Raw genomic sequence first — 12,155 nt, forward strand, 5'->3', positions numbered from 1 at the left:
TTTGTTTTGATAGAATACAGACTAACACGGCTATCTCTCTGTCACTGTTTCTGCATACAGTATTCAAGATATGGTGCCATGAATTTATGTAGGGGCAATATTCTCTGTGCTATTCTTTGAGCCTTTAACGATTCCCAGCATTGTTCCTTAACGATTCTCAGTTACACCAAACTGCTGTGTACTTTTTCTGTTCAGACTAACATCGATGCCGTGTACCTACTCAGCAAGAAGGTGAAAAAGCCGAAGTTCAGAGCCATAAGGAGTTCTCCTGCTGATGGCAAGTCGGTCTACAACTACAGTTCTCAGAAACTCAGTTCTGCAGAACGGGCAAAGATACAACTTCGTAAGGAGCTGGCAAAGGTGAGATTGAGGCATGTGTATAGTTCTGTTCTGTGTGATGTGGGAGATGTGGCTTACCAAACCCAATCCTGAGACGGAGATGGGACTTCAAATAGATTTACTTTAGTGATCATTGTATTAAAATAGTGGGTCCTAAACTTTTCACTGAGATGGCCCTCCAGCTGCATTTTTTCTTGTGGCGAGGATCTCCCTTATGTATTTTCTCTCTCGCTCTCAGATACCATTCAAAGCAGGGGTTGTGTTGCCCTTTGTCCACCATTTCCATCCCAGCCCCCATCCTCCCTTGCTCTCCTGTCCCCTTATGTGGACCTGGAATTCCAGTAGGGCTCCTGCTACACCCCTCTGAGAATGGAAGACCACAGAGTACAAGATTACAACAGTGCAAAGCGCAACACAGCTTTCCAGTCTGTCTCTGCCCTGGGAGAAAAACTAGCCTTTCACAGATCCTTTTATGGCTAGAGGGGCCCCATTGAAACAGACTGCAAACCCCATGAATTCCCCACCAACAAGGGAGGCAATCAGTCCATGTCTTCCTCTACAGCAAAGCAAGATGATACCTCCTTCTTCTGCCCCAGTTGGCCCCTCTCTCTTTGCAGCTAGGCTGCATTCACTCCCAGACTGCTGATCACTTGCTGGCTCTGGCTGCATCACACTCACCACACTGCTCCCTGCTGCTGTGGCTCAGCAGAAGTGACAGCAATGAACTGGCAGGCCTGTGAAATTTCAGGTGGATTGATAGTGTTTTGTATAAGGTTTTGGGATATGTCAGGAATTTACAAAGGAAGACTTGCTTTAATCTTAACTATGAAGAGACCAATGTCTCTAGTATCACATGGGATAAAGCCTGGAGTGGTATAAACTGGAATAGCAGTATTAAAACCAACTGAGTTATGCCAGTTTATACTGGTGATATGTATGCGTGCGTGTGCATATAACTAATACAGCAAATCTTTCAAATGATTGCACATTTGTTTTACATGTCATTTTTAAGTCCATATCTAGAATAGAGACGCAAGATGACATTCAGAAATATTTTGAAGTACTTATGTTGCTTCGTCCTGTCTGACTTGATTGATCTCTGCTTATTTTCAGGTATGAGTGGAACAGACACAGTAGGTTTTGAAGTTACTTGTTTCTTTCATGGGTTGTGGTAATGTCCAGTGGAGAGTGCACATTAACATAAAACATTTGTCATCCTAGAAACCAGGGAGGAGATTTGCTTATTGTCATGAATACCTGTCAGCCATGTTTGACCCTGTGGATTTGGACACTGTCCGGAAAGAATCTGTTGCAAAATCCAAGACTCTGTGGATATCACAACATGGGTTTGTATGTCCTGGATTTAAGAGCTGCATTGAATCCAATCTGCACCCTCGGATGCCTGATGAAGCGCGTCTGAAGGAGTTAACCAAGGTACTTAAAGTAGTAAACTCCAGAATCTTGTTTTCTAGTATCCAAACTTACATTAACAAGGGCAAGAGGCTCTGAAAATGGAAAATTATCTTACAGGTTTTGAGGGCCTTGCTGTGGAGAGGGTTCAGTAGAGCCTCTCCTTAGGTATGTCTTCAGGGTGCACCAACATTTGCACACACAGTTAAGATTCTGCCTGTTGGATGCACTTTGCTCCCATTTGTTTAAATGGGTTTGCACAAGAAACTGGACCTGCAGCTATTGGTGTGAGTGCAAAGTTGCACATGTACCAGCGGAAGCCTAGTATCCCAGCTCAGTGTGAGAAGGGCTGGTGCTATTACACAAGTGCTCTCCGTTTAAGTGTACTCTCACCTCCGCATCTCCCATTGCTCTGAGTCCAGTTAATTTTTGATCTCTGTCTCTAACTCTGATTTCACAAGCCTGAATTTCTTGTTCTGTTTTGGGGTTTCTGCAGCCTCCACGAAGACATAGTACAATGTGTAAATAGAGTTTGAGGCTAGAGAGAAAACATATTTATTCCCCACAGCCTGATACCAACCTACAGAACTAGCTAACACATATGGGTGTGGCCTGTATATCTTTTCAAAGGGTTGGGTTTTACATCAGGCTGGTGACGTTTTCCTAAACAAAGTTAGATTAAACCGTCAGCTGTCCACAGTGTGCCTCATTCCCCTTTTAAGAACACAACCAAGCAGAACTCCCCTAAAACACCTTTTATCCAAGGTAAGCAAGTAGCTGCCTGCCAAGATATTATTTTGGAGAAAATGATTAGGTGTCAGTGTCCCTTACCATGGAGCTTGGTGTGGCTTTCTTCTCTCTCCCCTGTGTGTTTCCGTTTGTTGTGTTATCGTAGTGCTTTGGAGCCTTAGTCATGGGCCAGGAAACTGTTCTGTTCTTGCTCTTTAACCTTTACTTCCTTTCAGAGGGTCTGACAGACTTGCTAGACTCCTGGACAAGGTGTGGGGATGGGGAGCCAGGGAGCTCCATGCTCCTGCCGTAAACCCCGCCCCCCTCCACTTGGCAGCTCTCCACACTGCCCAGAGTGTGCTGCCTGGGGCACTCCAGCAGAGATTTAAAGGTCTTTGTACTCCAGCTATATTACTCCAGCTATATTAGCATTCAGGAGCTCTTTAGCTTCAACAATCATGGGGCAGTTCCCTCCCCCCACCAATGGCCAGCCTGCTTCCTTCTGTGTCTTTCGGCTTTTGTATATTTTCTTTTTCTCTGTCATTTTTCATTTTTCTATATTGATTTCTTTGCCCATTTCCCTTCCCTCCATTTATTCCTCCCTGCTCCCAATGCCTGGGGGGCTTTGAGCTTCCTTTGAGCTTCCCCCTCTTTACAGTTTCATTTTCCCCTTTCCTTAGCATTTTATTGGACTGTCAGCTGGGCCAGTTCACTCAGCCATGCTCTGAACAGCCTTACGCAACCTGCAGCACAGTACATACGTAAAGTGAGCGTGCAGTCAATTAAAAATGCATGCACATTATTTGGATTGGTGTGATGGGAAGAAAGGGAGTAGATGGGGATTTTCATGGAGCGTCATTGGCGCCTAACAACTATTTGAATTCAGCATTACAGCACTTCTGAAATAAAACTGTTAATATGGGCAGTGTGTGTTCTGCTGATCTGCACTCTTGACAGATGTGCCTTCTCATGAAGATGAAAAGAAATGCCACTGATTAGAGGCCACAGTAGACACCCAGCACAATGCAGCTCTCACCATCTCTTGCTGAAGAGGTTAAAGTGAACAGCAAGGCAGCTGAGCAGCACGGGACAAAAACAGACAAGCAGAAAGAAAGTGGATAGCAGGCTCCTGTTGCAGAAGTAGCAGCTGAGTGGTACAAGAATCAGTGAACCAAAAGAAAGGGGACAAGCTCACAATGCCCAGTGTGAGAGCACCAGTCACCTGGGACAGTGCATTGCCCCATGGCACTTACTGATGGGATGAAGAGGAGAAACACAGCTGACTAGCTCAGCATGAGTGCAGCTAACTCCAGTATGAGAGTGCCAAAAGAAAGGAAAGGGGAAGCAGGCTCACCATCCTCGAACAGCAGCCACAGCACTTCTCTCAGCCTTGCGTGACAATGGCAGAGTGCAACTTGCTGAATTTGTTATTCACATCTCCTGAAAAGTCGACTGAAGCTGGAGTAGAGCCCACTCAGAGAGAGCCATTTCAGTGTGGAGCTAATTCCACCAAGTATTGTGCATCCATCTCTTTGTTTTCTTCTCTAAAGCTGAATGTAACCAGGGCATTGAAATTCATCAGTGGGGAACCTAAACCTAAAAGAGTTATTTGTGGTTCCTGCACTCGCTCAAGTCCACCTTAGTCCAGAGCACAGGCAAAATTGATGGATAGGAATTTTCTCAACTTGCAGCTTAGAAAAGAGTTGTTCTCTCTTGGACAAATGAATACATCTCACATTTCAGCCAGGGCAATTCCAACAACAACAGTATCTGGATTTATTCACAACAACTGGACTCAGTCCCAGGAATGAAAGCAATTTACATCTCTAACAGGTCCGATCATAGCCTGCTCCCCCCCCCCCCGCCCACCAGGGGGCTCAGGGCAGAGGTTGGCTTGTGTGAGGTGCAGGAGTCATGGCAGGGGCAGTAGGAATCAGGATTGGGGAGTGAGGAGCTCGAAGTTGGGGGAGGTGCAGATGTCAGGGCTGAGAGTGTGGGTGGTGCAGGAATCAGGATTGGGGTGTGAGGGGCTCAAGGCAGGGGGGTGCCTAGAATCCTGGGGCTGGAAGGGACCTCAGGGAGGTCATCTAGTCCAGCCCTCTGCCTAAAGCAGGATCAACCCCAACTAAATCAGCCCAGCCAGGACCTTGTCAAGCTGGGACGTAAAAACCTCAAGGGACGGAGAATCCACAACCTCTCTAAGCAACGCATTGCAGTGCTTCACCACCCTCCTGGTGAAGTAGTTGTTTCCTAATATCTAACGTACACCTCTCCTTCTGTAACTTCAGGGCAGGGGCGTGTGGGGGGGGTGTGTGCCAGAGTCAGGGAAGGGATGCAGACCTCAGGGCTGCGGGAGTGCCGGCGGCGGGTGGCGGGGGGAGTGTTGAAGTCAGGGCAGAGGGCCTGGATCAACTGCGATCCTTCTTTTCCATGTGCTGTGTTAAATCTTATCCAGCAAGCCAAACACTGCAGCACTAAAGCAGCCAGTTGCAGCTTGTCTTTGAGCTGGCTCAAGAACTCTTAGTTCTTCAGCTGTGAGGGATTCTCTGAAATGCTATTTACTGATGCCTGAGATTCCACCAAGCCTGGTGCGGCACAGCTTGGCGTCATACAACAGTATAGGTCTGTTGGGATTTCATTGGTGTGTAAATACCCTCATACATATTACTAGCCGTTCTTTTGTGTGCTTAGTCGACAGGGCTTTGTTAAGCAACAATATTCTCAGTCTGTATAATAGTTTCTTTCTTCAAAGTGCATTACAGTTGTGAAAGAACATTTATTACCAATGCAGTGTCATTGTACTTCAACTTCCACCTTTAAGGTCTTTCATCTTGATACTAAAAATACATTAATCGTAAGCTCAGGTTTGCTGCAAAAGTACTTTGGCAACAGGAATCAGCTCTTCTCATCAAAGGGCAAAGAACTCCATTCACTCTTCCACCCCATCCACTGTGTGGAGCTGCACTCTGCAAGCTATCTGCCATCACAGTGATTTTCTTTCACACATAGTGCATGGGTGGGGGCAGGAACAGAGTAGGTGCGGCTGTGCTAAGCCTTTTTGTGCCAGGTTTCAACCCAACACAACAGGATTTCATCACTGAAATGCTGGCACTGGCACATACCTCCTGGCCTTTAGAAAATCGACTTACCAATCAAATGTCAGAGAAGAGGTGCTTCAGAACTAAAGTGTTCTGTATCTACTGTGCTGTGTTTGGGGGGGGAAAATAAACAGCCCATCCTCTGCACATTTGTGCCATCATGCTGGTTCACCTGTGGCGGTGCACCTTTTCGGTTCCCTGCCGTGTGTTGTGAAGGTCCAGGCTGCTTGCAACACCATTGGGGAGTGCTTTGATGAGCCTTGCTCAGGGTAAGGATTACTCCTTAGCAATTAAAATAGCTTTCTTAGATATTCGGCCTCCAACGGTGCTTTAAAGTGAGTGCCTCTCCCAGTCTCTGCCTGGAGCTTCATTACTGTCCATGGGGAGCTGGGGTGAGAGTTACAATGTCAGAGTTCCCATTTCGTTTCTAGAAGATAACTCTTTCCCCTCCAGACATCACTATAACAGACCAGTCAAGGATTCTGAATGCCTTTGTAGCGTGAAACAGAAGAGTGATGCAGGGAATGCCTGGGCCTTGTTAAGAGGCCAGCAAGCGAGACAAGTCTTCCCTCAAGCAAGTCAAAGCAAAGGTGCAGCAGTTTTTTAGTCAGTGGGAGGAAGCGAAAACCCTTTCTCATTTTGGTTTCCCTGAGCTCCAGCCCTCTGGCTAGAGCGCCATCTTGACTTATGACATACTCCACCCAGTCTTCTGAAGGTATGTCAGTTTGAAGTATGTGCTGGAGCCACCATTTCACTCTGCACAAGCAACCTAACCCACCCACCTTTCAGATTCCTGTCAGTTTTCCTTTCTGTTGTGACAGGAGAGAAACAAAGCTGCCAGTTTCTGGACTGGGGGTGAAAAGTGGGCCATATATTCCTGTCCAATTTCAACAAAGGAGATGGCTGCAGAGCCATAAAACAATTTGCTTTAAACCAGACTGCATTCCTATCAGATTACGGTGACTCTAGGCTACTGCAGCTGATTAAAATGATCACCTCATTTGTTTTAACCAGTCCAGAGGAGGCAATGACACAAATTTATAATTAGAAAACTCCTTGCTAGCTGCATATAAAATGTTATGTTGGGTGCATGTGTATGTGTGGGGTATGGTTAGGGAACTGCTTGTGGCACTGTGTTCAAGTGCATACTAGACTTTCTGTAACTCACCAGTAAAATACATCTTCCTCCAAGAATCAAAAAATACTCACTTTAAAGGCACCAAGCATCAGAAAGAGAGTCTTCTGTGTAATGTACCAGCTGTAAATACAAAGTGTTACCTTAATAATGTGACCTAATCCTTGTCCTTCATAAAGTAGAGTTTTGTGACTGCCCCTTGTTGTCAACACTGTGACTGCCTAAAGAGATGTGACTTCCATTTAGAAATGGCAGGAGAACATGCTGTTTGCTAACATTTTGGAGCCAGTGCTGAAGCGTGACAGATGGAGTTGGGATCAGCATCATGTAGATTTTGACCTTTACAAGAAGCCACCTGTTTACTTCCCAGCATCAGCTCCAGCTACTCACCGGGAAGGTAACTGGTCCATTTTTGATGGCTAACCACCACATTTTTGCAATTTGCATTCTCATGTACACTGACAAGGAGTGGTTTCGGTTGTGCTGGCCCTGAAATTATGCCTCTATCTGGGAAAGATCATGTGTAACTAATGTCCAGTGGAGTGTAGCGCCATGTTTCCTAACCTACATTCTGAGGTATGCTGATGTTCTGTGACCAACTTGGAGGTGTGCCATGAGCATGTGGAGCAATACAGCGATGGTGCATATTTTCTGTTATTAAAACCAGATACAATATTATTTCGTTTTGTTTTTGCTGTACACGTTGCTGGTTTTGTTTTGGTCTGACAAATATTTTTGTAACTTTTCTTAGGCGTTCCACATAAAAAATATTTTGTTAGGTGGTTTAGGGTCTCTAAAACTTTAAGAAACACTGATGTAAAACTGACTAATGGGCTGGCATTCTGCAGTAAAATTGTGGGGCAAATCTAGCAAAGGACCTGGGCCCTGAGACCAGTCTACTTCTGCTGCCCAGGACTGAGGCCAGGGTGCTGAGATCCTGCCCAGTGTGATGCAGTCACTGGGCCCATGAACTACCAGATGGCTTTGCACCCCAACATATGTTTGAGGGACAGGCTAGGAAAAACAGAGGCAGGGCTTGTGCATTCAGAACTGTGCCGGCCCCCTAGCCCTGTGCAGGATGCTGGTTGGAAGGATAAATGGCTGTCCTAGCAGAGCAAGTGCATCTGGTTGTGGGTCTAAAACCAGGCAGTGCTTCCTGCTTTAAATGAAAGGATGCCAGTCCAGGCATTAGAAAGACTGCCCCTTGGATGATTTTGGGATACCACACCTTGCTCTGGGATACAGCACCGAAGGGTTTGAGCATTATCCGCTCAATGCAAGTCTCTTGTACATGTGGATTTCTGTGTAAAACCTGTTAAAATTGCAGTGAGACACTCCAGCATGCATTTAGATCAGGGGTCAGCAACCTTTCCACAGCAGAGTGGCAAAATTTAACCTTTTCACCGCTATTTACGGTCCAAGTGCCAGTGGTAAGTCTTCGTGGGGTGGGGCCTAGATTTTTTTTCCAAGTTACAGCCCCTCCCAAAAAAAGCCACAGACCCAACTGCCCCTCATGCCCCCCCTTGCTCGGGGCCCCAGGGGAGGAGTGGGGGCTTTAGACTGCCTACTAGGGTTTCTCGCTGGCTGCAGCCTGAGAGCTGGTAGGGGGCAAGTCCAGGCTATTCACATGGGCCTGTTCATCTCCAGCTGGGGTTGAGGAGGCCAGAACTGAGGTCGGGGTTGTGCTGCAGAGGGAAGGGCTGCGCATGGGGGACCAGGAGTCCTGAGCAGGAAGAGGCCATGCCAGGGAGGCAGCATCTTTTGAGGGATGTGCAGAGGGCTAGGCCTGATGCTGTGCTACAGCATTGACCATAGGGGGCTGGGGACCACAGAAGGTTACTCTGGCTCTGAGCAAACTCCTGGATGCATGGGGGAGGGAGTGGTGGGGCTGAGCTCCCATCCAGGTGCTGATGGAAAGCAGCTCCTGTGCTGGCACATGTGCCGGGGGTTGCTGAGCCCCTGCTACAGCAAGCCTCACTCCACACTCCACTTCCACCGCTTGTTGCCTGAAACCAGAGAGGGCTGGAAACTTAAAATGTGTCAAATGAAGTAGGCAGCATTTTTCTGCTACCTCATGTGTGGCATGAATGCCACTGACATAGGCACACATCAGGCAGAAAGTTTTCTTAACATTTGAGTTTGATTAAACCGTTCTGAATCACGATCTTCACTGGGCTGTACATTAGCCTTTACTCTATTGCCCTTTATGGTTTGGTACAGATAAAACCATGGACAGAAAGGATTTTTACGAGGCCATTCCATACTCTTCTGCAGATCAGTCCTGCCTTGCTTAACCACTTTGTTCTTGTCACTATTTGTTTTTCTTTTTCAGTGGACATTGGGATACAAGACACCTCCAGTCAGCTTCAAAAATCTCCATTTGATGACACTAAACTGAAAGTTTACAGGTGCTCCACAGCAGCCGAATTAACCACATGTGGCCCAAAAGCCAGTGCCCAGCTAGACAAACTACAAGGACTTCTGAAAGGTGAACCAAAAAAAATCTCACTTAGAAGACCAGGCATGATTCTGAAGGTAATGTGCACTTCTCTAGGATACTAAGGGTTGGGTGCCCTTGGGACCTGCACCTAAGCATATCCTTTTGAGAGATATCTTTATACAATTTTCCTATTGAGCTTAAGATATTTTGTTGACAAATTTAAATAGTCATTGCTAGCTTTGCAGCACATAGTACTGCTTAACTCAGCCTTACAAAATAATTTACCAACTCAAGACAGAATGAACATGCTTCTTGTTAGCTACACTGGTTGAAGATAATGGGAAACGCTGCTCAATTTAGTTTTGCTGGGGAGCATGTGAATAGGATCTTGGCAAGTTAGCTTAACAGCAGTAAGCTAAACTGTACTATTTGCAATTACAAACAGGCAAAGCGCAAACCACTTCTATCAGCTAAACACGAGACCGCACCCCACTAGATTTTCCTGAGGATAGTATAGGAAGAGACTGTCTAGAAGATAATCTTTTGAAAGATCACTGTAGTGTAGACATGGCCCTAGCGTGTCAGCTTTACTGAACTGCTTTAAAAATTCTGTTTGATGGTAATGTTGCATGATCTTTTTTTCCCTGTCTACAGGCACGAAATACTACATAGGGTTAGAGAGCAATGAGTAATTAACAAAAGCTTGTAAATAAGGCCTTCATGCATTTGATCTCGAATACTGATGGAGTGAGAGACTCTGCTGCAGTAAAATGAACTGAAGGTTGAATGTCTCTGCTCTGTCAACATCTGTTATCTGGCCTGATTTTAGTTAGCCAGATGTCCACTCACTGGTGTGGCCGAGAATCCCACTGTCTCGTATAGTTTGAGAGCCAGGACTGGTGGCTGTAAACAGTGTTCTGTACGGTCATTTAGCTGTAGTTTATTCCTACGTGTCTTCTAAGAGCACAGTAAGCAGTGAAAGTGTTGGCAATGGTGTCAGACAACACTGACCTCCCCTGGTTCAGAAAATTCTTTGATCCTTTTTTTAAGGAGGTCACATGAGTTCAGCCTACAGTGGTTCAACCTATATTATTGAGAGTAATCACACCCACATGCTCAGTAACTGTGCTTCTTTGCTCCTGCAACCAGCTTGTTCACAAGACAAATACTTTAGGACTGGGCTTTTGCACCACAAGACAAGACTTCTCCTCCTCCCACCTTTTATTAAAAACCTCAAGGGTCTATTAGTTGTTCCATCCTGATAAGATGAGTGAGCATCTTTTCCCTGCATACAGTGTTAGTAGCTGCTTACAACTTATTTTAAACTTTGTTCATGTGCCTCTACTTTTTTATAGACTGGTAAACAACAGTCTAAAATATGGAGGCTTCCTTTACATTCACTGATGTCCATCCTTGGCATGAAGGATTTTGCCCAATTCAGAAAAAAAATTATATAGTAGTAAGGCACTCAAGACTAACTTACTGGCATGTGGCCTTGCTAATAAACATAGATGTTTGTTCATAGCATAGGTAATAGAGAAGTAAAGAGTACTGCATAGACCGAAACCTGCGTCTGTTTAATTTTGTTGTCCTGTCCTAGCCTATCCCAGCATTGTCAGTGTTGCAGCAGCCTGCCTATGACTGTTACCCAGACCTGACCAGAAAGAGGAGCACCACCAAAGGATTTGTTCCAGGGCTTGAAGACCAACACAGCTTGAACTGGAATGGGAATATAATCCCCTGCCATGACAGGGAACACACAAAGTTTGAGAAGTTGAAAGGAGCAGACTTCAAGTAAGCCCCTTACATATGGGGATACACATCTTATAGAGCTGGAAGGGACCTTGGGAGATCATTGAATCCAGTCCCCTACCTTCTTGGCAGGACCAAGCACTGTTTTTTTTGTTTGTTTGTTTTAAATAGTCCATTTGCCCTAGATCCCTAAACAGCCCCCTTTCAACTCTGGGTTTAGCAGGCCAATGCTCAAACCGCTGAACTATCCCTCCCCCCTTACTTTGCAGAAGCTGCTAGCCTGCAGTTTAGTCAGAATGTACGGAAGGGCAAGGAAATGGCATAATATGATGCCTTTTCCCCTGTAGACTGGTATAACATATGCAGGGAGGTACCACACAGTAATTTTATAGTGCACTGTAAGAGAGTGCTGAGCAGAAAATAAGCCCCCTGCCATGCCAGCCCCATTTAGATGAATAAAATAGCACAGTCTGGAAAGACTCTGCCCTCCTTGGCGCTTTGTCCACCCTGCACAGTTGCGTCTGACAACGTGAATGCTAGTTGTTGGCACTTCTGCAAACAAAATAGTGCCACACTCCAGCGTTTGCATTGTGAACAGGAGAACACTGCTGCTAAAGGAGGGCAAAGAGAAAAAAATGCAAGGAGTAAGTTTAGTAAACAGAACCCCCTGTTATCCCACAATTGGAAAAGAGGCCTTCAGCATAACAGGGTTTAAAAAAAAACCTAGAGCGGTTCATGGAGGATAGGGCCATCAGTAACAGTTAGCCAGACAAGGCAGTTATGGCCTACCTGTAGTTTGTCAGAAGTTGGGAATGGGCAATTGGAGATGGAGCACTTGATGATCAGCTGTTCACTCCCTCTGGGGCACATGTCATTTGCTGCTGTTGAATAACAGGATACTGGGGCTACATGGACCTTGGGCTGACCAGTGTGGTTGTTCTTATGTTAAGGACACAAGGATAATGCTCCTTATCTTGACCACTTTCAGTCATTAAAACTTATGCAAGAGGATAATTCTTATGCCAAACTGAGCACCACTGAGAGGAGTACAGAGTGGGTCACGGGAGGGGGTATTAGCTCTGAAGGAAGCTTATGCTCACTCCCCATGCTTCCTTGGAAGTCTTCCATTTAAGTATCTGTAGCATGCCCAATGCTGTTGTGCTCATGTACACAGTCACTGAGGTGTGAATGTGTAATACCTGTCAGTCTACAAGTATCTCCATCAGTGTTTGTGGGTACATACATTGTTATG

The 12,155-nt window shown here is 45.8% G+C and overlaps 1 protein-coding gene across 1 annotated transcript in view; it reads left to right on the forward strand.

Moving 5' to 3' along the window:
* CFAP92 (cilia and flagella associated protein 92 (putative)) overlaps positions 1-12,155 on the forward strand; it is a 135,382-nt gene that overhangs the window by 120,425 nt on the left and 2,802 nt on the right. The window contains exons 13-17 of the mRNA XM_075005903.1: positions 196-360; positions 1,561-1,773; positions 6,958-7,108; positions 9,044-9,246; positions 10,752-10,945. Of these exons, the coding sequence (XP_074862004.1) occupies positions 196-360; positions 1,561-1,773; positions 6,958-7,108; positions 9,044-9,246; positions 10,752-10,945 (926 nt within the window). The remainder of the gene's footprint in view (positions 1-195; positions 361-1,560; positions 1,774-6,957; positions 7,109-9,043; positions 9,247-10,751; positions 10,946-12,155) is intronic.

Source organism: Carettochelys insculpta, chromosome 11 (assembly GCF_033958435.1).
Source record: "Carettochelys insculpta isolate YL-2023 chromosome 11, ASM3395843v1, whole genome shotgun sequence".
NCBI lineage: Eukaryota > Metazoa > Chordata > Testudines > Carettochelyidae > Carettochelys > Carettochelys insculpta.